Source organism: Labeo rohita, chromosome 7 (genome assembly GCF_022985175.1).
Source record: "Labeo rohita strain BAU-BD-2019 chromosome 7, IGBB_LRoh.1.0, whole genome shotgun sequence".
In the NCBI taxonomy this organism is placed as follows: domain Eukaryota; kingdom Metazoa; phylum Chordata; class Actinopteri; order Cypriniformes; family Cyprinidae; genus Labeo; species Labeo rohita.
Genome location: NC_066875.1, coordinates 21,012,743 through 21,039,180, shown reverse-complemented (window position 1 = coordinate 21,039,180; position 26,438 = coordinate 21,012,743). Strand labels below are relative to the sequence as shown.

Sequence of the window (26,438 nt, the reverse complement as noted above, 5' to 3'; positions counted from 1 at the left end):
AAGAAGTACAACACACCGCACCATATAACGAAAAATAAATCATTAAAGTATTATTTATTCTTATTTCAGATTGTAAATGATGCCGTGCTCGATTATTCCCGTCTGAATTGATCCTCTCGGTGATCATCTCGTCTGTCCTGTCAGCACATGTGATTTTAGAGCAGCAGTGTTTTTTGGATTCTGTGTCTTTTTTTTTAACTATGGAAAGTAAGTTTGATGATGATTTTGTATTGTTCATAATCCTATTAACCTTATGTTGTTTTGTAAGTGTTGTTGTGATAATCGGATCCTGTTTCCGTGCTAAACTCATTATTAAGGTCGTTTACTCACTCTTTGCCAAAAGAAAACAAAATGAACAACACGTAAATGGTTTCTTACACTATTTTTACTATTTTTACTTTCCCAGGTGTGGTGCAATCCCGAATCCCTTCTGAACAAAGCAAAATTTTGGGAGTTGAGGTGACTCACGTTGTTTATCTTTACCAATCATGCTGTTTCAATACAAATAAATCTTAGTAGTTTTGTTAAATCTGCTTATGTATAAGCTTTTTTATTGGGGCTCTCTGAATTGGCTGAGGGTCTGCTTGGGGGCCCCGGGTGTGTTACTTTAGTATTACTTTATTTAAGTAGTCTATATGTTGCTGAATGTCACTTTTCACAGTCTCAACATGAAACGGCAGCAGATGCTTTCACCAAAGCATTCCTGAAGAACAGTCTTCCCCGAATGAAGGAAAATGACATTAAGGAAATGATGGCACACAAGGCAGTGTTACTGGAATATAAAACACAGAGGAAGAAGAAAAGAAAGATAAGAAAAGCCAAAGGGCTCAATGCCAAAGAAAGAAGACAGCTTAAAATATTCCAGCTCAAACCTGAACATCAAAAGTATGCTCTTTTTCACCCCATAGTATTGTTTCATGCACTATAACATGTCAGTGAAAGTAGTGCTTATCTCTAAAATCACTCACAAAATCACATCTTGTTTGATTATAGATATGAACTCTTCTTGCCTCTGCATGAGCTGTGGAAAAAGTACATTGTGGATCTATGTAATGGATTAAAACCAGAAAGGTAAGATGTGTCATAATTTCATGAATTTCTGGCTTCTTGGGTGTAATTTCATTTCCAGTCTTGCTAACGCTCCGTGCCTGTTTCTTTTGAAAACAGCAACCCACAGATGATCCAGCAGAAGCTCTTAAAAGCTGATTTCCATGGTGCTGTCTTAACAGGTACAACGTCATGCACATTTGAAAATGTCTGTGCACAAAGGAACACATTTTTGCTTTAGCAGCAGCATATCCAGATTTTCAATTTAACGGTGATATTTTTAGCATGTAGTGGAACCTCATGTTCTCTCTCACATCTCTTTTCCTTGTAGTTGTGAGATCAAAATGCCCCTCATATGTGGGTCTAACTGGCATCTTGGTACAAGAACTGAAGCACATCTTCAAAATCATTACAAAAGAGGACAAGCTAAAAGGTATATGTGTAAATATAAATTTTTTTACAGGTTTCAAGTCATTTCAGTACTGTGAGTGAATATGTCAGTACTCAAAGATGCCAAACCAAGATGGAGCCAGTCAGAGAAATTTGTAGTTAACTATAGTTTTGCAATACACTGGTATTGAGGACAACCCTGATATTTAAAAAAATGATTACTGATACCATGTTAAAAGGATGGTTCACCCAAAAATGACAGTTTGCACATTCAGAAACTTTCTGTTTGACATGTTTGAGTGATGCTATAGCATTATTTATTCTGTAGATATCACAATGATATCATTATCATGTATGTTGTTGAATGCGGTCAATTGTAGTGAAAATGATACTTTTTTTTTTTTTAATTAAGGAAGTCTCTTCTGCTCACCAAACCTGCATTTTTTTTTTATCCAAAGTACAACAAAAACAGTAAAAGTTTGAAATATTTTTACTATTTAAAATAACTATTTTCTATTTGAATATATTTTAAAATGTAATTTATTCCTGTGATTTCAAAGCTGAATTTTTACCATCGTTACTCCAGTCACATGATCCTTCAGAAATCATTCTAATATTCTTATTTGCTGCTCAATTTTTTTTTTATTATTATTATTATTATTATTATTATTATTATTATTACATTCAAAACATCTGAGTAGAATTTTTTTCAGGTTGCATTTATCTAAAATAGAAATCTTTTGTAACATTATAAATCATCACTTTTGATCAATTTAAAGCATCCTTGCTAAATAAAAGTATTTCTATAATTATTCACCAATAAATAAATAAATAAATACTGACTCCAAGCTTTTGAATGGTTAAGTGTATAATGTTACAAAAGCTTTTTTATTTCAGATAAATGCTGATCTTTGGATCTTTCTGTTCATCAAGGAATCCTGAAAAAGTGTACTCAAGTGTTTGAAGTATTGATAATAATAATAAATATTTCTTGAACAGCAAATCATCATATTAGAATGATATCTGGATCACAGGAATGAATTTATTTTAATGTTTTAAATAGCATTTTAAACAGTGAATTAATATTACAAATATATTAATAGTAATATTTCAAGTTACTGTCTTTGCTGCACTTTGGATCAAATAAGTGCAGACTTGCTGAGCAGAAGAGACTTCTTTAAAAAACATTAATAATCTTACTGTTCACAAACTTTTGACTGGTAGTATATCGTGACAACCCTAGTTCAAACCGAAAATGAGTCCTCTTTGTCACAAAAACACTTTTATCTTCTTCCTCATCATAGTCATTAGCCGCCTTTCAGAACCTCTTGTGTCAAATAAACCTGAGAACAAAGTCTTGTCTAAATATATTGTGTAGAAAGTTCTGTTCCTCCGTTTTGTTTTACCGTTGGTTCACTTTAACCTTTCAGACAGTGTTGCTCATTTATTGTAGAGCATATGGTCTTCATTAATTCTTTTTGAATATTGACATTTCCCCTGCTTTCTTATTCTCTCTGTCTTTCTTCAGTTATACCCAAGAGGAATAGTGTGTTCAGTGTGGAGATCGGTGATTTCGTTACGCACATCTATGGCAGCAAGTTTGAACTGCGCTCCAGTGAGCGGTCAGCGAAGAAATTCAAAGTGAAAGGAACTATTGACTTGTAATGGGAAGTTTCAAACATCATGACAACTTTAACTGTGGACTCATATTGGAGAATCAAGAAAAGACTTTCAATCATTATGGATATTTTTTTTTTTTAGCATCATCCGCTTATTATTATTACTCTGTTTTATGTTTTGTATCTGACCGGGCATGAAATTATATTTGGCATTTAGAAAAAATAGTTGTTTTGATTTTCCACCAGGGGGAGCCTTTTTTGTAAGAGAAGGGAGGACTCATGAATTTTGACCTCCTCTTCTTTTTTTCTTTTTTTTTTAATCCCTGGTACCTGTCACTTCATAGTTCATGGGAATCTTGTATAACACTTTATTTATGAACTCATTTTATCTCTAAAGATAATCAGCACTGCAAATGCTACAAATAAAAAAGCTACAAATAAAAAACTACAAATAAATACCATATCCCTTTAATTCCTTAAGAACATATTCAAAACTTTTTTGTTAATGTTAGATGGTTTGATCATATTTTCACTCTAAGAATGTTTATGTAGCACTATTTCCCATACTGGGAGGTATTTAAGTAGGTTATATAATGTTGATTTTTATACAACTTTGAGCAAAGCACTGTTAGAAGCAGTATTTTCAGATTATGCTACCAGTCAAAAGTTTTTGAACAGTAAGATTTTATAGAAGTCTCTTCTGCTCACCAAGCCTGCATTTATTTGATCCAAAGTACAGCAAAAACAGTACAATTTGGAAATATTTTTACTATTTAAAATAACTGTTTTCTGTTTGAATATATTTAAAAATGTAATTTATTCCTGCGATTTCAAAGCTGAGATTTTAGCATCATTACTCCAGTCACATGATCCTTCAGATATCATTCTAATATTCGGTTTAGCTGCTCAAAAAACATTTGTTGTTATTATTATTATTATTATTATTATTATTATCATTACGTTGAAAACAGGTGAGTAGAATTTTTTTAGGCTTCTTTGAATAGAAAGTTCAGAAGAGCAGCATTTATCTGCTACAGAAATATTTTGTAACATTATGAATATCTTTTTCATCACTTTTGATCAATGTAAATCATCATTGCTAAATAAAAGTATTAATTTCTATAATTTCTTTTCTCCAAAAAAATAAAAATAAAAATAAAAAAAAAAATATATATATATATATATAAATATATATGGATTTATGCATGGATATATATCAACTAAATTTATAAAAAATATACTCAACTGTTTTAAAATATTGATAGTAATAATAATAATGATAAAATACTTCTTGAGCAAATCAGCATATTAGAATGATTTCTGAAGAATCTTGTGACGCTGAAGACTGGAGTAATGACGCTGAAATTATAGCTTTGATCACAGAAATAAATTACATTTTAAAATTTATTCAAATAGAAAGCAGTTACTTTAAATAGTAAAATTATTTCACAATATTGCTGCTTTTGCTGTTTTTTGGATCAAATAAATGCAGGCTTGGTAAGCAGAAGAGAATTAAAAAAAAAAAAAAAAAAAACATTAAAAATCTTACTGTTCATAAACTTTTGACTGGTAGTGTAAGTACAGGCTACTTGAGTAGCTACTACTTCACTTAAGATCTTCATTTCAAAGTGCACTAAGTAAAATTGGAAAAAGTTATGTGGTTTTGTTTCACCAAAGTATATGTTGTAATATTTGCCAGCTTACAAAACAAGGAACTTCTCTTTTTTTTTTTGTTCCCACAGTGAAACTGGGCCTGATACTCAGTCAAGGTTTTTTCCTTGTTCGATGACGTCTCTTCTAGTAATGCCAGAGAATTCCCTCCTTCCTATACACAGACACAGAACAGGTTTTCATTTCTTTTGTTTTTTTCTTTTTGCGTGTGTGTGCATTTTATTAGGATAGGATAGCATCTATTGACAGGAAATTGGAAAGTGGCAGAGAGAGGGGGACAGGATTGGGAAAGGACAGCCAGCTGGGACTCAAACTTGGGTTGCCTGAAGCGCAACAGCGCTATAAGTTGGTCAGCGCCAACTAGAACACAGGTTTTCAAATTAAATAGAGTTTGTTTAATAATGACACATAGTCAAGGTTTTTTCCTTGTTAGTTGAGTAAACGCCTCTTTTAGTAATGCCAGGGAATTACCTCCTCCCTATGCAAGACACAGAACAGGTTTTCTAATGAAATATTAGAGTTTGTTTAATAATTATATATTTATTGCTTAGTGCTAGTATCAAATAATCTAGATTTTTTTTTTTTCTAAAAGCATAGCACAGAGTTTGAGTACACATTTTGAACCGTTTTGGTTAAAGGAAGCTGGAAAAACATTGACTGCTTGTTATGTACGGAAATAAGACAATCATGGATGTCAACATTCTTCCAAATAAACATGAAGTGCATTCATCATTCTGGTGTGCAATGTCTTTTATCAGAAGAGAGGGGCCTTACATTAAATGTCTCCTCCTTTGAAATCACTGTGTCAGTGGTGTTGCATCATAAGGATGTGCGCTTCCTCTTTTTTTATTTCTACAAGAAACACTATGTAGTCTATTAATTGTCACACATGAAGTTTCAGGCTGTGCTGTGCATTAAATGTATAGACCTTGCTCGTATAACAAGCCTGTTGTTTACAGTCACTTTGCAGAAATTTCTGTCTAAAAACTTGTTAGGCTGGTTATGCCACCCAACTGGTTTAAGGGTCAAACTTCTGTTGTTGTTTTGAAACTCTTACTTAGTAAATCAGATAATGGAGTTCTCTGCTAGCTAAGCCAGTGTTGTTTATCAGATAAACAACAAATATAGACTTAATTGTTCACTTCAGCCCACACATTTCATTGGTAGTGTGTATGAATAAACACATTTTTCTTCATCATATAATTCAAATAGACTGCATTTATTTACTTCTTTTATTTTACAAACTTGTAGTTGATCAGTACATTACATTTTATTTGTATGAATACCTTGGTTGCGAATGGGTTGTTTGTAACAAAAAAAACGAAAACTATTTTGGACTTTTTAGTTGTTTATCTGCTGAATCTAAATCCACCCACTTTTCAATATAGTTTGTTTATTTTAAGCCTATTGTTAGGTATCTCATTATCTATGTTTATTTACATTTCCGCATTGTCTTTTGAAATTATCTTCTCAGTTGCTTTTAATTTCCACTTCCACTTACTCAAGCGAAGAACTCTTTTTTTTTTTTTTATGTTTTGTGTAAAAGCATCATATTTCTTTCTGTGTTACAATTCCACAGCTATGAGGAAGATGTCTTTTTTTATGTTGTCGTTTTGAAGTCTGTCTGTGACGCTTCTAGGACGGGTGTTCATATGCATCAGGGATATTTTAGTGTTTATATACTATTAAAGTAATTATTACAATTTCTGAAATAGCTTTTACATTTTCAGTTCTCATCTTAACTTTAGTTAAGGTGTTTGTTAGTGATTTTTGTTATGTGATTTTGTCATTTCATTACTGTTTATATATATACACAGTGGCATGCGGAAGTTTGGGAACCCCTTGCAGAATCTGTCAAAATGTGAATAATTTTAACAAAATAAGAAAGATCATACAAAATGCATGTTATTTTTATTTAGTACTGTCCTGAGTAAGATATTTTACATAAAAGTCCACAAGACAAAAAAATAGCTGAAATTACTAAAACAACCTCCTTCAAAAGTTTGTGAACCCTTGGTTCTTAATACAGTGTTGTTACCTGAATGATCTACAACTGTTTTTGTTTGTTTGTTTTGTGATTGTTGTTCATGAGTCCCTTGTTTGTTCTGGACAGTTAAACTGAGCCCTGTTCTTCAGACAAATCTTTTAGGTCCTGCTGATTCTTTAGTTTTCCAGCATCCTTTGCATATTTTAACCCTTTCCAGCAGTGACTGTATGATTTTGAGATCCGTCTTTTCATACTCAGGACAAGTGAGGGACTCAAACACAACTATTAAAAAAGGTTCAAACATTCACTGATGCTTCAGAAGGAAAACACGATGCATTAAGAGCTGGAGGGTGAAAACTTTTGAACAGGACGAAGATGTCCAAATTTTTCTTACATTGTTAAAATATAATTTTATTTCCATTTAGTACTACCCTTCGGAAGCATCAGAAGATACTCGCATGTTTCCCGGACAACAAATTAAGTACAATTTACCTTGATTTTCAAATTCAAAAAGTTTTCACCCCCAGCTCTTAATGCATGGCGTTTCCTTCTGGAGCATCAGTGAATGTTTGAACCTTTTTTTAATATTTGTGTTTGAGATCTTCATTTGTCCGCAGTGTGAAAAGATGGATCTAAAAAAAAAAGATGCTGGAAGAATCTGCGGGACCTGGAGGATTTTTCTGAAGAACAGTGCTCAGTTTAACTGTTCAGAACAAACAAGGGACTCATTAACAAGATTCACAAAACAAAAAAACAGTTGTAGATCATATAGGTAACCAAACTTCCAAACTTTATTATTTTAATAATTTCAGCTATTTTTTGGTCTGTATGTAAACATCTTTTATGTAAAATATCTTACTCAGGACAGTACTAAATAAAAAATAACATACATTTTGTATGATCTGTCTTATTTTGTTAAAATTATTCACATTTTCACAGATTCTGCAAGGAGTTCCCAAACTTACGCAAGACTACATATTTAGATTTTTTGTTTACATTTTTCATCTAATATTTATATATTTTTATTTCAGCTTTAAATCAATTAATTAACCTGTTTTGTGAAATAAATTAGGCAAGTGTGCAAAAAATACAACACTAATAATACCAGTATCATAAGTGTTGCATTCTATTTGACAAACAGGAGGTCTAAAAAATGTCGGTAACATTTTATAAGATGTCATTTGTAATAACTAACATGAACAATACAATTATTACACTATATTTGTTAATGTTAGTTAATGAAAATACAGTTGTTCATTGTTAGTTCAACTAATGTTAACAGTAACACTTTATTTTACAATCTCTTAAATAGTTGCTTATTAGCATGCATATTACTAGAATATTAGCTATTTATTAGTATTAATTAAGCACATATTAATGCCTTATTCTACATGACTTTATTCTACATTCCTAATCCTACTCAATACCTAAACTTAACAACATTTGTAAATGCTGAAATTAACATTAAGTAAGATGAATAAATACTGTAGAAGTATTGTTCGTTATTAGTTCATGTTAACCACTGAACCTTATTGTAAAGTGTTTCCAAAATGACCTCTTCACACAGACAACACATTTCAAAAAACATTTCATTTTGTGTCTATATGTCTTGAGTAAGTCTCCTAGTTTGTTCCAGTCAACCACAAGACAGTTTACACCTCTAAAACAGCAGGGACTGCAAAGCAGATCTGGAATTTCCCCTTTTTAAACAGGAAAGACAAGCTCATGACACTATAAAAGGGCCGTCTCGAACAACCTGCCCAGAGAAAGAACAACTTCGTAGCGCTGAACAACAGGGGAGTACTTTCATAACGGAGCTTGAAGGACAAGGAAACTGCGAAGAGATACCGAGTCTGTTGACCCAACGATAATTCACTGCTTTCCTCAGCAATCAGGTATTGTTGAATTAATATTTAGGGTGTTTAAACATTTATTTTCTGTATGTATATTTATATAATTTAGTTAATTTGAGTAATCAGGGGTGAAAGTCCTTTGAAAGTACTGCTAAAAAAATATAAATTCATCCAGTAAGTACAAGTCCATCAAAATCAATTTGACCATATCTTTTTAATTTTTTTTTTTTTTTACATTTTAGAGGCAGTACCAAAATGGTAGACCAGTTGACCTTTACTATTAAGAACCGTGAGCGAATACAGGCAGTGGAGAGCACCTTCGGCCGCACCGGAAAAATACTTCTAAAACCAGGGCGTATTCTGGTGGGAGAGGGCTGGTTGTCAAAGCTCTGCAGACGTGGACCCAAACCCAAAGCGTTCTTCCTCTTCAATGACATTTTGGTCTACAGTAGCATCGTGGTGCCCGGTCGCTGGAACAACAAGCAGAAGATCATTCCTTTGGAGGACGTGCAGCAGGAAAATCTGGAAGACGGAATGGCCATGCCAAACCAATGGCTCATCCGCACCCCGCGCAAGTCTTTCTACGTATCGGCGGCCTCGCCTGAGGAAAAGAATGCGTGGATGGGGCACATTGACCAGTACAAGTCCCTCCTAGTGCAAGCTAAGGGCCTCCCTGCTGAAAATGCCGCTGGGAACTTTGCTGCCACCTGGATCCCTGACACGGCATCAGCCATCTGTATGCGCTGCTCGAGGAGGTTCAACATTGCCAATCGGAGGCACCACTGCCGGAGGTGCGGTTATATAGTATGTAGAGCTTGCTCGAAGAGCCGAGCCTTGATGCCGAACATCTCCTCCAGGCCGGTGAGAATTTGCCGGGCCTGTGTGAGCAACGTCCATGATGGAAAAGATCAAGGAAAGAATCGAGCTAATGGAAAGCACTGGAAGAAAAACTCCGTAGAGGACACACCAACACTACCTGAGTATGAGACGTCAAGTGATGAGGAGTGCAGTGAGCAGGAGTACCAGGTGGCCACAAAGTGGTTCAAGAGCCCCGAGGATGAGGATTACTCCCCATACTGCTACATAAAGCCTGAGCATAAGAATCCTCCCGTCTGTGGACTCCGACTTGAAAGATGTGAAAATGTACTGTTGTGAACTATGCTGAAACTCATCATGTGTTGCACCTCTCCAAAGAACAGAAGCATAGAGACAGAGATGAGTGGTATAATTATGAAGTATTTTGCACTAAAGTATTTTAAGTCACTTTTAGGACTTGTTTTGCACTTGTATTTTGTTTTGTATTTGTATTTGTATGTATATTTATATGTACGTATGTACAAAACTTTATTGTAAGACAAATGTTTATATTATAGCTTATATATTACAGGAACAATGTGACTTTTGCAATCTGTACAATAAATAAATTATAAATTATAAAATACTTTGGTGATTCTATTACACACACTCACTTTTTTATTTATAAACCTAAGAAATTTATATGTATTTTTCTCATTAAAAACATGGAATGTCATTATACTCATTATTATACATTATACATTATTATATTATGTTACCCTGGCATTTAATTACAAAATAAACACACACACACAACAGAGATCATCTATATTGTTTTTAATAGAAATAAATTAATTAAACATTGAAAATCTTGTTTTTCAGGACATAACTGCAGAATTTTAGTCCATCTCTAATAAATCCCATCATTTACATGGGATTGACAGAGACTTTGGATGAGACGAGGAAAACCTCAGTTTTGACCTTTTTTACAATATATAAATCAAGTCTCAGGTGTCTCCAGAATGTGTCTGTGAAGTTTCAGCTCGAATAACCTACAGTTCATTTATTATATCATTTTGGAAATGCCTGTTTTGAGTGGAAGTAGAAACACGCTGTTTTCGTGCATGTCTCTTTAAATGCAAATGAGCTGCTGTTCCCCGCCATTTCCCAGAGTAGAGCTGTGTCTTTACAGCTCCTATCTCAGATACTCTGCCAAAAAACATCTGTCTGGTTTTGATTATCATGTCTATCGTGCTGAAATCATGCATTTTAAAGTCATATAGTTTAAACTTCTGATATGTGAACACATCCGTAGCACGTGCACAGAAAGCTGCTGTCACATGATATGTGAGCACTAAGTTCTTAAACTGTGCTTCAACTGTCAGTTTATGTTTAAAACACAAACGAGTTACAAAAACAGTCCGTCATGTCTGGGAAGGCAAACAACTGGGAAAGGAATCACATTTTTATAGTAGTCTTGTCTCCTCTGAGGCTGGGACTCTAAATAGTGTTCTGTGCTTGTCTGTTCAGCCAACGGCAGAACAGTCAGCATGCTTTGTTTAAACTTTTGCCATGGCGTTAGTATTGGTACACCATTGTCACCTGCGAAAACTAAATGACGGCGCCGTAGGTGGAAACGTGCAGATTAAAGTGGTCATCGGATGCCCATTTTCCATAAGTTGATATGATTCGTTAAGGCCTTAATGAGAAGTCTACAACATACTTTGGTTAAAATTTCTCAGTGGTAGTGTAAAACAACACCCTTTTTACCTTATCAAAATCAGCCCTTTTCACAGCGAGCTGTTTTGGTGCATTTGCCTTTAAATGCTAATAAGCTCTGCTCACCCCGCTTTCTCTTCCGTGGTGTGATGGGCTGTAATGTTTATTTTAGTCGCATTTAGCTGCGAAGCTTGCTAACTAGCACATTATTAAGAAAAGCGATTTGCAAAGATGCACAAAAAACCCTTATAGTCACTTTTAATGTAGGTGAAACTGAATCAAGAATGATTTGTGCAAACATAGATGCATTTAGGCAGATCGAGGATTGGCGTATTTCCTTCAAAAATGAAAGTAAGGTTAATCCTTTGCATCTCCAGTGGCTCCGGGCGGGTCTAAGGTAGGACGGTCGTGTCAATCAACTATCGAAAAGTCTCATTTGAAAAAGGGGAAATTACTTACAAAGATTTAAAGATTGTCATTTCAGCAGCTAATGTTTACAAATGTTAGTTAGCGTGCTAGCAGCTTTATACACTCACCCGGTATGTTGAAAACTGAGATGATTTCACTCCGGAGCTTTTCTTGCTTCATGTGGTTGTGGTATGTTTTCAACATATTATACAGACAGTGTTACTACAAAAACATAAAAAGCAGTTTCTCCATCTCTACTATTTAACGCACAGCAGCTGTTTTGCAGTCACGCATTGGCTGTTGTGAAAGTACTAACGCAATCACAGCCGTGATCATCCCGATTTAAAATCCTGAATATCACACGTTTGATATGATCGGGGTGGCCCCGATTTGTGTGAGAGCAGATCGGGAGGTGCAAGATTCGATCTGTGAACATCTCACATTACCAGATAATCCGTGCCGAACATCGTGATCGATCGAGTTGCTCGACAAGATTTTTGTTCCGATTCTCGGGAGAGAAATTGGGCAAAAAAAATCCTGTGGAGTGAGCCCGGCTTAAGTGGCTTGTTTATTCCCATGCTTGCAGAGAAAGGCTTACCAAAGCAAAGTTACTGGGTTTTCCTTTTGAAAAGTTTTGTGGGTTTGTCAATATACCAGTTAACCCAAGTATAAACAGGAAAAAAAGAAGTCCAATTTCCATTATATGTCTACTTTTAAACAAGTTATAATTTAAAAGTTCAAATTTAAAGATGTATAACAAAATGCTTGAACATCTTTTTTATTACAGATTTAAAAACTAAAGGGCAGGAATGGTGTGTCCTTCGAAACAAACCAAAATGTCATAATTGTGAGTTATAGAAGAAATCATACATCAAGTGGGAAAACTCTGAATTCTAGATAATACATGAGTTGCTGAGTTTATATGAAACATGGTGGAAGCTATTAATAGCTTATGATATATCTAGAGATCAGAGAGAGGAAATACAGAAGGGTGTTAATCACTCAGATTTCACTGATTGTTTCACACATAGCTGAGTAATAGAAATAAATATTTTTAATTATTTTGAATTTAGATGTAGTTATTTGGGTTTATTGTTCACAATATAATTCTTTTGTTTTAGGTAACTTCCATGTTATGTTTCCAACTTCATTCTGTGGCTTAAAGGAGAAGTCCACTTCCAGAACAACAATTTACAAATAATTTACTCACCCTCTTGTCATCCAAGATGTTCATGTCTTTCTTTCTTCAGTCATAAAGAAATTATGTTTTTTGAGGAAAACATTTCAGGATTTTTCTCCATATAATGGACTGATATGGTGCCCCGATTTTGAACTTCCAAAACGCAGTTTAAATGCAACGAAAAACTCCCATCTCATGTTCTCCCTCAACTTTAAAATAATCCTATATCACTGTTTTACCTTTTTTGTTAAGGGTGTTTGATCTTTTTTGCATGTTGACTTTGCAAAGACTTGGTCAAAACTTCTGCAGCGATGTGAATGATTTTTGAAGTTGAGGGAGAAAATACGATCTGAGTTTTTCAACATACCATGTGTGTCTTGAGCCAGAATACACAGAGTTCAGGAAGAGGCAAGACGAGGCAAGACGTTTGAGATCAATAAGTATTTAAATTGTATTTTTTAATGAAAATAACCGATTGTTTCGCTATAAGACCCTTCTTCCTCAGCTGGGATCGTTTGAAGCCGCATATAAACTGTATTTTGGAAGTTCAAAATCAGAGCACCATATCAGTCCGTTATATGGAGAAAAACGCAGAAATGTTTTCCTTAAAAAACATAATTTCTTTACGACTGAAGAAAGAAAGACATGAACATCTTGGATGACAAGGGGGTGAGTGCATTATATGTGAAACTGTTTTGGAAGTGGACTTCTCCTTTAAGTGTTGTTTCCCAGGTGCTCACAAAGCACCTGGGACAACACACAGAAAAAAAAAACATTTCCGTATGAAACTATTCTTCAGAAGGATACGATTCTAAACTGAACGAGTAAAGAAAAGCTACAGAAATATACATCTATCTCTGCTAAACAATCACTTAGTCTCAGGCAATTTCTCTGAAAGCAACCAGAGAAAACATCAATTCAACATAATTCTAACAAGGCAAGAGAGCTGAAAAGTGAAAGACTGAAGCAGTTTTTCCCTCTCGTGAGAACTGTACACTATGCGGAAGCAGGATGAGCGTAAACAGCTCTAAAACCTTTTCTGCTTTGCAAAACGCCCAACATCATTTCCATGACAGAATTTTGGCACAAAGTCTAGAAAAATGTATCTACAGTAACTAACAAAACCAGTTCAGCAGCTAAGATCAATCATCACATGCTTTTCACACAATTCACTTGTTACTATTATTAGACAGATAAAAATAGAGTAGGAAACCCACTAATTTTGTTACGGAAAAAAAACGCAACCCACTTGATCAGAGACCGATTACCAAAGAAAACTGTGAGCAAACTGAGCAAAAAAAGGTCACACATTGTGAACTTCAGTCCACTGCAGTGTTTTATTGCACAGAAATTCCAACACATCACAGTCTGAGAGCTTGATTCTGGGAATCGGAGTGAAGCAAAGTTCATTCTTAAGTTCAAACTATGAACTATCTTTTTTTTTTTTTTTTTTTTTTTTTAATTGAAATGTTTCAGGGTTTTGTTGGCCTTAAAGATATATATGTAAATTCTGTCATTATTTACTCACCCTAATGTTGATACAAACCTGTATGACTTTTTTTCTTCTACAGAACATAACAGAAGATATTTTGGAAATGTTGGTAACCAAACTGTTTTGGTGACCATTGACTTACATTGAACGGAAACAAACAAACACACACACACACACACACAATAAAAAACACATTTCTCTAAATATCTTTAATGTTCCACATAAAAAAAAGGCATTTGGGTTTGAAATGACATGAAAGTGTATATAACAATGACAGAACTATTTTTTAAGGTCATTATTGAATGCACAAGTTTCTGAAAGGTTTTTTCATGCTGCTGTCTTTTCATGTTTACCACCAGAAAACAAGCAACGTTCTTTTCAGAGAACAATCAGTAAATACATACACATCTTGACATGAGGAAGCAGCTACGTTTTTCTTGGCAAACAACTGATGTTATACAACCTTGACAGCCCTCTTGTTGTAAAAATAAATTAAAATACACTGCATTCTTCTTTTCACTGTTTAAAGTATTTCGTTTGATGAACTGGTGTCTGCATGTATATTTTTAGTGTTGTTTTTGCCTTCTAAGTCGGTTACTTCTGGTTTAGTTTTCATGGTGTGTGGGCATAGCTTATGACCTCATATGTTATAAACCAGTTTTCCAGCAAACCACATACACTCCACTGTACCACGAACCACAGAGTACAGTACAGAAAGAGTAAGACACTGTGGTTTAATGGCCAACCATTTCTCATTTTCAAAGAAATGTGATGAGAAAAACAAAACAAAACAGAATGAAATCATCATTAGACTTTATATGATCAACTTAGCATTCTTATTAACATTTTCTAAACATGAAAACATCCTCTTTTCCTTCCACTCTCAAGAAGCAATATTGCCAGTAAGCTCAAACAATGATGTGATTCAATTTCATATGCCCTATCCACTCGACACACCTCTTTATATGAAAATCATTCGGATTTTAAATAGCCAGTGTACATCAACCACTTGTAATCTCAATCTGCATGACAAAACAAAACATGTCATACATCAGAACTTTTATTTTTATTTTAAATTGATCAAAAGTGACAGTAAAGACATTCATAATGTTACAAAGAGCAAAGAATCCTGAAAAAAAGTGTAACATTTTTCACAAACACATTAAGCAGCACTGCTTTCAACACTGATAAAAAGAAATGTTTCTTGAGCATCATATCAGCATATTAGAATGATTTCTGAAGGATCATAAGACATTGAAGACTGGAGTAATGGCTGCTTGAATAAATTACATTTAAATAAATATTACTGTATTTTTTAATCAAATAAATGCAGCAGTGATGAGCATAAAATAGTTTTTTGAAGAAAAAAAAATTCAAAATCTTACCAACCCCAATGTTTTGAATGGTAGTGCATATAAGGTGGCAGGTAAACACAAATAAAATAACATGATACATGTGTTAATGGGTTAAAATATTGAATGGATTATTGCATAAAGGCTGGAATGCAACACACAACCTTTGCTCCAATTCTTTCCCCGATTTACAGTTTGGATAAGTCGATGCTTGTCGCCAAAAGTCACAGCCAGCCAGTCACAACTTGAAAGTCTGGTAGTGTATGATGGTCAGTTTTTCCTCTCTAACTGGATCATTCTACAGAAATGTCCACATTGGTATGCCAAGATGTCTTAAAATTTTTTTTTTTTTTTTTTTTTTTTTTCCCAACATTTAAAGTTAGACCACATTATTATATTACTTTTTGACTTTATGATTACACATAAATGACAGCTTAATGATTTATTTATCTTTTTTGTGCATTTATTTCCCCATAAGGAAGGTGATGCCAGTGACAATTTGTATTCTTGTTTTTTACAATTTCCTAGCAATAAAGCAGGTCATACCAGTGAGTTAAACTAAAAGCTTCATATAAAATCATGAGATTTGAAATTTCTGATAACTGAAAAGAGACAGTGGACTTACTATGGGCCTTTTTTTCATGGATCTTCAGGAAATATGAAGAAGGAAATCAAGTGATGTCATCAGTGTGACTTTAACTTCAAAATAAACACTTTTTGTTAAACGGTAACACTAGTGACCGCTGTGACCACACATGGCTGGGGACGAGCAATTTTGTGGTGCTTGGAATTTGATATAATTGATTAAAAAAAAACAAGTATTGCCACATTGATGGCTCAAAAAGGTGTAATTGTCCAAATAACATATTGTTTTGTTTTAAAATATAAAGAAATTGCTACCCTAAAGTGTTTTTCCAAGTTTAAAATTTCCATAAAGGCTAGGGACAGAAAAATGGACATTTCCATGGAATGACCCTACTATTTACAAAGCCAGTAAGTGTATGATGCCTTATGTTTAAAAAAGAAGTTCAGATTTTAAAGTCATGTAGTGTATTCCAGCCTTAAAAAACAAAGAAACTTGACAGTGAAGATGATTCTAAAACAGGTCATATCCTCCTATCCAACTATATCCTATCTTATCCTATCCTTTTAGAAAATAAAATTTTCAACAACAACAGCAACACTATTTTAAAGGATTATTTCACTTCCAGACAAAAATGTAAAGGTAATTTACTCACCCCGTTGTTATCCAAGATGTTCATGTCTTTCCTTCTTCAGTTGTAAAAAAATTGTTTTTTTGATGAAAACATTTCAGATTTTTTTTCCATATAGTGGACTTCAATGGTGCCCCTGAGTTTGAACCTCCAAAATGCATTTTTAAATGCAGCTTCAAAGGGCTCTAAACAATCCCAGCCAAGGAAGAAGGGTGTTATCTTTTTTTTAAAAATTACAATTTATACGCTTTTTAACCACAAATGTTCATCTCTCTCGTCTCTACGATGCGCATGCATACTCCGTGCACTCCGGGTATAGACAGTTAGTTAAATCACCCTACATCGCTATTTTACCTTTTTTGTAAAGGGCGTCTGACCTTCTTTGCATGTTCACTTTGTAAACACTGGGTCGGTATTTGTGCAGCGATGTAGGACGATTTTGAAGTTGGAGGAGAAAATGAGATGGGAGTTTTCAACATTCCCTAACTGTCTTGACCTGAAGTGCACAGAGTATGCATGCGCATCACAGAGCTAGACAAGACGAGCATTTGAGGTTAAAAAATATATAAATTGTGATTTTTTTTTAGAAAAAAAGTAAAACTGCATTTAGGAAGTTTAAACACATGAGCACCATAGAAGTCCACTATACTGAGAGCAATCCTGAAATGTTTTCCTCAACAAACAATTTCTTTACGACTGAAGAAAGAAAGACATAAACATCTAGGATGACAAGGGGGTGAGTAAATTACCTGTAAATTTTTGTTATGGAAGTGAACTAATCCTTTAAATCTGCTTAACCAATTAAATTGATTATTCAACCAAAAAATGAAAAATCCGTCATCATTTACTCACTCTCATTCGTTCCAAACCAGTATGAAATTATTTCTTTTGTAGAACATAAAAGAATTGTTTGTTTGTTTTTTGCAGACTGTCTCAGTGTTTGTTGGTCCGTATAATGGAAAGTCACACACCACATGTAGTGTGAGTAAAAGATGACAGAATTTTTATTTTTCAGTGTACTATCCCTTTAACTGTACTGAAGTGGCTCATGAGGTCCTGATTTTTATGTGTTTTAGAAAAGAGTATTGCTTAATTACTCAGATTTCCTCAGTAATTACTGAATTTCTTTTGAGTATTTTAAACATTTAAATATTTTAAACATTGAAATATACAGTAAAACATTGTGGCTTTAGTAAACTGGATTGGAAAATAATATTGAAGAGGAGTCGACCATAACACCTACAAGCATGTTTATAACAAAAAAAAAAAAAAATTAAAAACATCTTTCAGAAACAACAACAAAACCTAAACTAAAAAAGCTGTTCAGCCAGTCAACCTGGGCATAGACTAACTAGGTGACATTATTTTTTAAACATACTGCACTTTGGCTCCAAGCTCATTTGTGGCAAAAGAGAGTAATGTAGTAAGCACTCGCATTTGTAGTGAGGAATTACCCATCACTAAAAGAATGAGTTGAGCCACATCAACCCAATTCAGACTGCCCAGTACTGCCATGACATCAGAGTACAGTTTCCTCTTCTGTTGAGGAGGCATCTCCATTATGATCTGATGAAGAGGATGGAATTTGTCACTAGTCATCCACCATCCCATGGCACCTCCCAATGCACCACCTGAAAATGACAATAGGAGATCAAGTTGGACAAAGAAACCAACTGCTAAAGACTAGGTTCACTAAATTGACCATTTATAATTGTTAATCAATAACCAGTGTTGGGGGTAATGCATTACAAGTAACGCGAGTTACATAATCAGATTACTTTTTTAAAGTAATTAGTAAAGTAGCGCATTACTTTTTAATTGACAAGAAAATATCTGAGTTACTTTTTCAAATAAGTAACACCAGTTACATTGTTTTACCATTTATTAACTGACAGCTCTCCTGTTGCCATGTTGAGAGAAATCGTGAGTAAGTGCAGATGGTTTGTGTGCCTTGTGTATGGTTTCTGTAGTTCTAGACTAAATGTGGACATGCATTTACTCATCTTACTTGCACAAAATCTGATTCAGATTCTTTATTCCAAATGAATAAAAAAAACAGTGAAATGCAAACTCAGAATATGACGCAAATCTGCAATAATTAGTAAATGCAAATATCCTTTATGTATATAGTCCCATTTTATTAACCAGTGTCTTTGCTGCTAATCTCTGATTATCAAATTCAATCATACTAATAAGGAAAAATGTGACCATGGACCACAAAACCAGTCATAAGTCACATGGGTATATTTGTAGCAATAGCCAAAAAAACATTGTATGGGTCAAATTTATTGATTTTTCCATGTATATATTTTGTAAATTTCCTACCATAAATACATCAAAACTTAATTTCTGATTAGTAATATGCATTGCTAAGAACTTGGACAACTTTAAAGACGATTTTCTCAATATTTTGATTTTGTTTTTGCACCCTCAGATTCCACTTTTTCAAATAGTTGTATCTCAGCCAAATATTGTCCTAACCTAACAAATAATACATCAATGGAAAGCTTATTAATTCAGCAAATATGACTTTTGTGGTCCAGGGTTACAAATCACTTTAGGTAAGCTAACATTTGTGCTTCTTTTTACGGCTGAAGAGTTTTGAACTTTTTTCGTTCTGCATTCTACAGACATTAATTTATCTTTTCCTTCAGTCTGATGCTTATTCAAAGGGCTTTTACATTAAAAACAAACAAGCCCAGCCCAGATTTGAAAAGTAACACCAAAGTGCATTACTTTCCATAAAAAGTAACATAATAACATAATAACATAAGTAATATAATTAGTTTTTTTAGGGAGTAACGCAATACTGTAATGCATTATTTTTAATAATTAAGTAACTTTCCCCAACACTGTCAATAACATAATCTGTTTTCTTCACTTTAAATTTAAAGTTGATATATTAATTTGTCTAACCGTTGATTTTATTGATTTGTTCCAACATTTTCTACACAGTTGAATAGAAATGTATCAAAATTTAATAATAAGGATTTAATAAGGTTTATGGTTCTTCATTAAACCATTCAAGCCAATAAAGAATCTTTATTTTTAAGAGTGTTTGAATGTTGTTACCAAGAAGTAAACAAACCATAGCGAACAAACCTATCTATTGTTTATAGATGATATTATAGCGCCACCCAGTGGTGAAGAAGTGAAGTGGGTCAAAGTTTGTGAATAACAAGAAATCAAACACACAAGGGTACGTACCAATAAAAATACCAGGTGGACCTCCGAGTAGCCCCCCTACAAAAGCCCCTCCACCAGCAGCCGCAGCTCCTTTAGCTGAGTTCTGTACAGCCGCTTTAATCTGCCTGCTCTCTGATATCTTACAGCAGAGCGCCATTACATCATCCACTTGACGGTTCATTGTGTTGTATGTTCAAACACTGCCTGTCTGAGGAGGAGAAACACGAATCAAAGAGCGGACTATTCTCAAATGTAATACGTGTTAACACTGCAAAGAATAGCAAACTCCTATATAAACTTTGGTTTCTGTCAAACAGTCTGTAACTACAACAAACTAAAGAAAGTAAAAGCTAAACAAGTTAGGCTACATAAAACATGTACATTTTCACAACCTACGTCTGATTTTGACCATATAAAACACTAGGCAAGATTTGTAAACTACATTACAGCTTTTAGATAACTTTTAGGCTTTACCTCTTTCTTTTGTTGACGTTACTTTCAGTTTGAGCAATAAGTCATTGTGTGACATCACACTTCCGCTGCGGTGTGCTGGCCCTTTAAATGGTGTTGTGCTTAAGAGACTTTTCATAATGGCTTTAATTTATTTCGGAGCATCACCTAAACGTAATGTAACTGTGTTGAGAAACTGTCAGTCAACCACCTGCAAAAAAAATTTAGAAACAGCGCCCTGACAGAAAACAACAGCAAATCCCATACGCTCAGTGGCCAGTTTTCACACATTGCTAGTACTGGGTCGGACCACCTTTTGACTTCAAAACTGTTTTAATTCTGCGTGGCATCAGCTCAACAAAGTGCTAAAGGCATTGATCAGAGATTTTGGTCTATAATGAGATGATATCACATAGTTCCTGCACGTCTATGATGCAAATGTCCAATTCCACCACCACACAGGCTTGGGATCTGGTGACCATGGAGGCCATTTGATTATCGTCTACTCAGTGTCATGTTTGAGAAACCAGTTTGAGGTGAATTAAGCTTTGCGACATGGTGCGTTATCCTACAAATTGTAGCCTGAGTTTCCTGTTCTCAGCTGACAGGACTGGCATCTGGGGTGGTCTCCTGTTGCTATACACCATCTACTTCAAGTTTCAACGTGTTGAGCGTTCAGAGATACTTCTGCATACTTTTGTTGTAACAAGTGGTTATTAAGGTGATGAAACACGGGGTGACTTTTTGAGCAATGCTGCTAGGCAACTTCCCTGAGCGACTGAGAATGGGGAACAGATTTCTGACTGGATACTTTAGATTGGTCGTGGGCAATGGTCTCACCTGGTTGCTGTTGATGGCAACATTGCCCAGCAATATAGCCTAAAATGTTGCCCCGTATCATCACCTTTGGAGTTATTGTTGCCTTTCTATCAGCTTGAACCAGTCTGGCCATTCTCCTCTGACAACAAGGCATTTTCACCCACAGAACTGCTGCTTACATTTTATCTTCTTCAGACCAAAAACACTGCTGTTCAAAAGGTTGGGATCAGTAAGATTTTTTAAAGTTTCTGAAGAAATTTTTTCTGCTCAACAAGGCTGCACTTACTTAAAAAAATACAGAAAAAAAAAACAGTAAAATTGTGAAATATTATTGCAATTTAAAATAGTGGTTTTCTATTTTAATATACTTTAAGTAGAATTTATTGCTGTGATGCAAAGCTGAATTTTCAGCATCATTACTCCCGTCTTCAGAGTCACATGATCCTTCAGAAATCATTCTAATATGCTGATTTACTATCAATGTTGGAAACAGTTGTGTGGCTTAAATTTTATTTATACTTTTTATAGATACTTTTTTCAGGATACTTTGATCAAAAAAAAATAAAAATAAAAATAAAAAGAACAGCATTTATTTTAAATAGTAATTTTTTGTAACAATATGCACTACCGTTCAAAGTTTGGGGTCAGTACTTTTTTTTTTTTTTGAGAAATTAATACTTTTATGCAGCAAATATGTGTTAGATTGATTTAAAGACGTGATAGTAAATTAAGAAGTATATTGACAAAATTTCTATTTTGAATAAATGCTGTTCTTTTTAAATTTTTATTCATCAAAGAATCCTAAAAAAAAAAATCACAGGTTCCAAAAAATAATAGGCAGCACAACTGTTTCCAAAACTGATCATAAATCAGTATATTGATTAATGACACTTATGATTGGAATGGCTGATGAAAATTCGGCTTTGCATCACAGAAATAAATTATATTTTTAAGTATATTAAAAATATATAGTTTATATTGCAATAATAGCTTTATGTATTTTAATCAAATAAATGGAACTTTTAAGCATAAGAGACTTCTTTAAAAAAAAAAAAAAAAAAAAACATTAAAAATCATACTAATCCCAAACTTTATGTGTATACAGACACAAACACACAAGGCCACAGTTATGTTTTTTTCTTTTTAATGAAATAGTAACTTTGTTTTTTTCTACTTCATTATCTTTTTAATGGAACAAAAACTTTTTTATATGTGCTTATGATAAGGCCTATGTATTTTGCATTTTGTCTTGGGATTAAAAACACATTTACAGCGTCACCATTATGTAACTTTTTATGCATTCATGTCAACATGCAATGACACATTATGCATTTAGCATTGACAACTTAAAAGAAAGAAAATCTTTTTTTGATCATGTATGATTATGCCTATTTTTCTGATGTGTAAACAGTCTGGCCTAAACACGTAGGCGTATAATAATTTTTTACAAGCTCTGCTTTAGCATCGTGACATCTTATACATCCTATAGTGTTCTTTAACAATTCACACATTACATAAAGAATGCAAACTAGTAGCAACTTGCTCTTCCAGCTTGTCCTTAACCACTGAAAGTAGTTATCTAACAAATAAGCCAGGGTTTCTTCTGTCTTCTGACATTAACATATTTAGAACTAGCAGTCAGCTGTAAATGCCCTATCTGTACCAATATTTATTTCCCTTAAAAAAAAAACATAAAAGTTATAAAAAGTTTAAAAATCAATGGACAAACACCCAGCATAAGAGAAATTAATGAAATAACGAGATAAAACCGAAACTAAGCCAGTAACATCCACCCTCCAGCGGTTAGACTTCATACTGCACTTCAGCTTTGAGTTGGTTTTTAGTAAAATTGAGTATGGCACCCAGAACCTGCTCATGTAAAGAGGCGTTCCCATTAACTTGAGCGATTAGCTGAGCAACGTCAACCCACTGCAGTGTACCCATTACGGCCATGACATCAGAGTACAGTTGGTCCTTCTGTGTAGGACCCATTTCCACGAGGATCTCAGGAAGAGGTCTGAATTGGCCGCTGGTCATCCATGCTCCCAGCAAACCTCCCACAGCACCACCTTGAGTAATATAAATGAATAAAATAATACTTAAGCAACATCTTGTGGTGAGAAGGTAGTCAGGTAGACAAACTGAAAAAGGGACAAAGATGCGGACTTTAGGAAAACACGCATAAACCTACCAACAGCTATACCGGCTGGACCACCGAGCAGCCCTCCAACAAAAGCGGTTCCTCCAGCAACCGCAGCACCTTTCGCTGAGTTTTTAAATGCTGCTTTTATCTTCTTATTTGAAGAGATTTCGCAGCAAAGTTTAATTATATCATCTGTTCGATTTGCCATTTTAAAGTTTTCCAAACCCTGGCGATAAACAACGATAAGCGACTGTCACACAGAGATTTAAAAAACGTAATTTCTGGTTTCATTTCCTCAATTATTTTAGGCATTCATTGTTTGAGAAAACTCTGACGCGCTGTAAATTATAAATCCTAATTATAATGTAAACATATTTTCACATTTCTTACCTGATTGTCTTTGCCCTAGAGTAGCGTTTTGGAAAGGTGAAGTTACTTTCGTTCTCATATTCATAAGCGTGATGTATTGTCGTGCACTTCCGTGCTATGCTCAGCGATTTTCTCTGTGTTTTTATAGGCGACTCTTTAACCAGTTGACCTTCGTTGAGTGAATTTTATTATCCAGAATAAAATTCAGCTGACATGAAAAGTAGCTACAAAAATGTAGCTTGGAATTGAAAGAAATAAACAATTAAAATCATGAAATATGTCATTTGACATTTTTACTCATTGTTCATTTTTTTAAAAAAAATATTAAATAAACAAGAAATTGTAACTTTTTTAAAATGAGAATTAAAACTTTACTAGTTTAAACTGCACCACATGAGGGTTTAACTGAAAACCACCACAAAACAAGCCACAAACTAACCTGCTTTATTAGAATAGCCTGCATTATGCATAGAAATAACTAAGTGACTAAAAAAAGAGTCTGCACAGGAGCTGCAAAGAAAGAGAAACACCAGTGCAAAAGCAACAGGATGCAGGATTGAGAACCACCGGCTGATGACATCAACCCTCAAGTGGTCAGTTTCCATACTGCACTTCAGCCTTGAGCTCTTTTGTGGCATAAGTGAGTATAGCAGCAAACACTTGCTCTTGCAGAGTGGCGCTGCCCATAACCAGAACAATGAGGCCAGCCACGTCTGTCCAGTCCAGTGTGCCCAATGCACCCATGACATCAGAGTACAGTTTCTCCTTGTATTTTGGAGGCAGCTCCTTGATGATCTCAGGAAGAGGTTTGAATTGGCCACTGGTCATCCAAGTTCCCAGAAGACCTCCCAAAGTACCACCTAGAGTAGTAAAATATATTAAGAGATGAACAGAAAATGATTAATTAGCTTTGTTTGTTGAGTAAATAGTAGTAAAAACTATGAATCTAGTGTTTTTATCTGTTTATAATATATATTTGCAATATTTGCAATATACAATATTTTAACTGGTCATATATAATAATACAGTTGAGGTCAAAAGTTTGCATACACCTTGTAGAATCTGCAAATGTTAATTATTTTACCAAAGTAAGATGGATCATACAAAATGCATGTTAGTTATTTTTTATTTAGTACTGACCTGAATAAGACATTTCACATAAAAGACATTTACATATAGTCCACAAGAGATATATAATAATATATATCTATAATATAATATATAATAATAGTTGAATTTATAAAAATGACCCCGTTCAAAAGTTTACATATGCTTGATTCTTAATACTGTGTTGTTACCTGAATGATCCACAACTTTTTTCTTTTTTTTTTAAGTGATAGATGTTCATGAATCCCTTGCTTGTCCTGAACAGTTAAACTGCCCGCTGTTCTTCAGAAAAATCAAATTCAAAAGTTTTCACCCCCGGCTCAGGTAACCAAACATTATTAAGAATCAAGTGTATGTAAACTTTTGAACAGGGTCATTTTTATAAATTCAACTATTATTTTCTCTTGTGGACTACACGTAAACGTCTTTTATGTGAAATATCTTATTCAGGTCAGTACTAAATAAAAAAAATAACATGCGTTTTGTATGATCCCTCTTATTTTGGTAAAATAATTAACTTTTTTGCAGATTCTGCATGATGTACATTTTTTTTAACCTCAACTGTATATATTTGTAATTTATAATAACATATAATTTATCCAGATTGGTGTTGATAAAGGAGTAGCCTTACTGAAGGCAAAAAAGGTTGAGAAACACTGCACTAGGCCACTAAAGATGTCATTATAACACCACTCTATGATGAAAGTAGATGAAAGTTTGTGGATTGCATGGAAAACAAAGGCATGATCTTACCAACAGCTATGCCGGCTGGGCCTCCAACCATTCCCCCTACAAAAGCGCCTCCACCAGCCGCTGCAGCTCCCTTTCCAGAGCTCTTCACGGCTGCTTTCATCTTCCTGCTGGCTGAGACCTCACAGCAAAGCTGCATAACATCATCCACTCGACTGCTCATTGTGATGTCAAGTGAAACCTGGAAATAAACACTAATGGATCATTTGCCCTTTTACACACAAATGAGAAGAACAGAAACGCATGTTGATATGCAATCAGAAATGAAGTACTTTAATCAATGAGTTGCCCATTCATATGCACCATCTGAGAACATTAAAACAACTAGCCTTTTTCAAATTGTTTCATGATATGCAAATTTTATTAGTAATATAGCCATTATATGTTATTACATTCTGCAAGCAATGTAAAAATAAAAACTAAATTAAAAACATTTTTCAAACATTCGTTGGAAATTCAACATTATTGATTGATTATACAATATCATCTTTAAAAACAAAACAAAATTCAAATCTAGGTCAGCCTACAATTTTAAAACGAAATCTATTGCAGTATACTTTCAGATATTTCTGTAACATGTTGATATAATAAAAAGCTTACCCTTTCTTCTTTAAAGAGGAGCTAGCAGATGTCTGTTCCAGTCACTCTGGCTGAAATCAGTGTGGGATTGCTCAAGTACTCTACATTTGCACACTTCCGCAGTCTGTTCATCTGATGTGGAGCCGATTGCCTTGTGGGTCCCTTTGCTTTAATTTGTTACCACCATGACAATATTAATACGATCACGACACATCTCACGCTCAGATAATTCACATTAGGTAGTCTGATTAGTTTATGAGTCTACTCTTCAAGATCCTGTCAGTTCCAAGCTAGTCACCCGAATGAGA

At 34.3% G+C, this 26,438-nt stretch overlaps 5 protein-coding genes across 5 annotated transcripts; 2 read left to right on the top strand and 3 right to left on the bottom strand.

Annotated features, from left to right (window-relative positions):
- The first annotated feature begins 95 nt into the window (after positions 1-95).
- Positions 96-3,815, top strand: pop4 (POP4 homolog, ribonuclease P/MRP subunit). The gene is made up of 7 exons (XM_051113965.1): positions 96-207; positions 407-459; positions 662-885; positions 994-1,071; positions 1,168-1,229; positions 1,379-1,480; positions 2,966-3,815. Exons 1-7 carry the CDS (start codon positions 201-203, stop codon positions 3,100-3,102), a joined length of 663 nt encoding a protein of 220 aa, XP_050969922.1. The 5' UTR covers positions 96-200; the 3' UTR covers positions 3,103-3,815.
- A 4,671-nt stretch (positions 3,816-8,486) lies between these two features.
- plekhf1 (pleckstrin homology domain containing, family F (with FYVE domain) member 1) lies at positions 8,487-9,975 on the top strand. The gene is made up of 2 exons (XM_051114044.1): positions 8,487-8,609; positions 8,810-9,975. The coding sequence occupies exon 2, from the start codon at positions 8,823-8,825 to the stop codon at positions 9,720-9,722; it is 900 nt and encodes a 299-aa protein (XP_050970001.1). The 5' UTR covers positions 8,487-8,609; positions 8,810-8,822; the 3' UTR covers positions 9,723-9,975.
- Positions 9,976-15,205: 5,230 nt separating this feature from the next.
- si:ch211-260e23.7 (protein C19orf12 homolog) lies at positions 15,206-20,649 on the bottom strand. The gene is made up of 3 exons (XM_051115912.1): positions 20,388-20,649; positions 19,935-20,121; positions 15,206-18,358 (listed from the first exon to the last, which is right to left on the bottom strand). The coding sequence occupies exons 2-3, from the start codon at positions 20,092-20,094 to the stop codon at positions 18,096-18,098; spliced, it is 423 nt and encodes a 140-aa protein (XP_050971869.1). The 5' UTR covers positions 20,095-20,121; positions 20,388-20,649; the 3' UTR covers positions 15,206-18,095.
- Positions 20,650-22,338: 1,689 nt separating this feature from the next.
- On the bottom strand, positions 22,339-23,915 carry zgc:101715 (Protein C19orf12 homolog-like). The gene is made up of 3 exons (XM_051113860.1): positions 23,716-23,915; positions 23,374-23,551; positions 22,339-23,251 (listed from the first exon to the last, which is right to left on the bottom strand). Exons 2-3 carry the CDS (start codon positions 23,531-23,533, stop codon positions 22,986-22,988), a joined length of 426 nt encoding a protein of 141 aa, XP_050969817.1. The 5' UTR covers positions 23,534-23,551; positions 23,716-23,915; the 3' UTR covers positions 22,339-22,985.
- Positions 23,916-24,088: 173 nt separating this feature from the next.
- Positions 24,089-26,279, bottom strand: si:ch211-260e23.8 (protein C19orf12 homolog). The gene is made up of 3 exons (XM_051113859.1): positions 26,152-26,279; positions 25,555-25,732; positions 24,089-24,554 (listed from the first exon to the last, which is right to left on the bottom strand). Exons 2-3 carry the CDS (start codon positions 25,712-25,714, stop codon positions 24,289-24,291), a joined length of 426 nt encoding a protein of 141 aa, XP_050969816.1. The 5' UTR covers positions 25,715-25,732; positions 26,152-26,279; the 3' UTR covers positions 24,089-24,288.
- Between the last annotated feature and the right edge of the window lie 159 nt (positions 26,280-26,438).

Bases quoted from the DNA above. Each gene is read 5' to 3' on its own strand.
- pop4 (XM_051113965.1), top strand. The intron at 1,072-1,167 runs GTAAGATGTGTC...TTTTGAAAACAG, and splicing joins AATGGATTAAAACCAGAAAG to CAACCCACAGATGATCCAGC. The intron at 1,481-2,965 runs GTATATGTGTAA...GTCTTTCTTCAG, and splicing joins AAAAGAGGACAAGCTAAAAG to TTATACCCAAGAGGAATAGT.
- plekhf1 (XM_051114044.1), top strand. From the start codon at position 8,823: ATGGTAGACCAGTTGACCTTTACTATTAAGAACCGTGAGCGAATACAG.
- si:ch211-260e23.8 (XM_051113859.1), bottom strand. From the start codon at position 25,714: ATGAGCAGTCGAGTGGATGATGTTATGCAGCTTTGCTGTGAGGTCTCA. The intron at 24,555-25,554 runs GTAAGATCATGC...TTACTACTCTAG, and splicing joins CCCAGCCGGCATAGCTGTTG to GTGGTACTTTGGGAGGTCTT.
- zgc:101715 (XM_051113860.1), bottom strand. From the start codon at position 23,533: ATGGCAAATCGAACAGATGATATAATTAAACTTTGCTGCGAAATCTCT. The intron at 23,252-23,373 runs GTAGGTTTATGC...ATATTACTCAAG, and splicing joins TCCAGCCGGTATAGCTGTTG to GTGGTGCTGTGGGAGGTTTG.
- si:ch211-260e23.7 (XM_051115912.1), bottom strand. From the start codon at position 20,094: ATGAACCGTCAAGTGGATGATGTAATGGCGCTCTGCTGTAAGATATCA. The intron at 18,359-19,934 runs GTACGTACCCTT...TGTCATTTTCAG, and splicing joins TCCACCTGGTATTTTTATTG to GTGGTGCATTGGGAGGTGCC.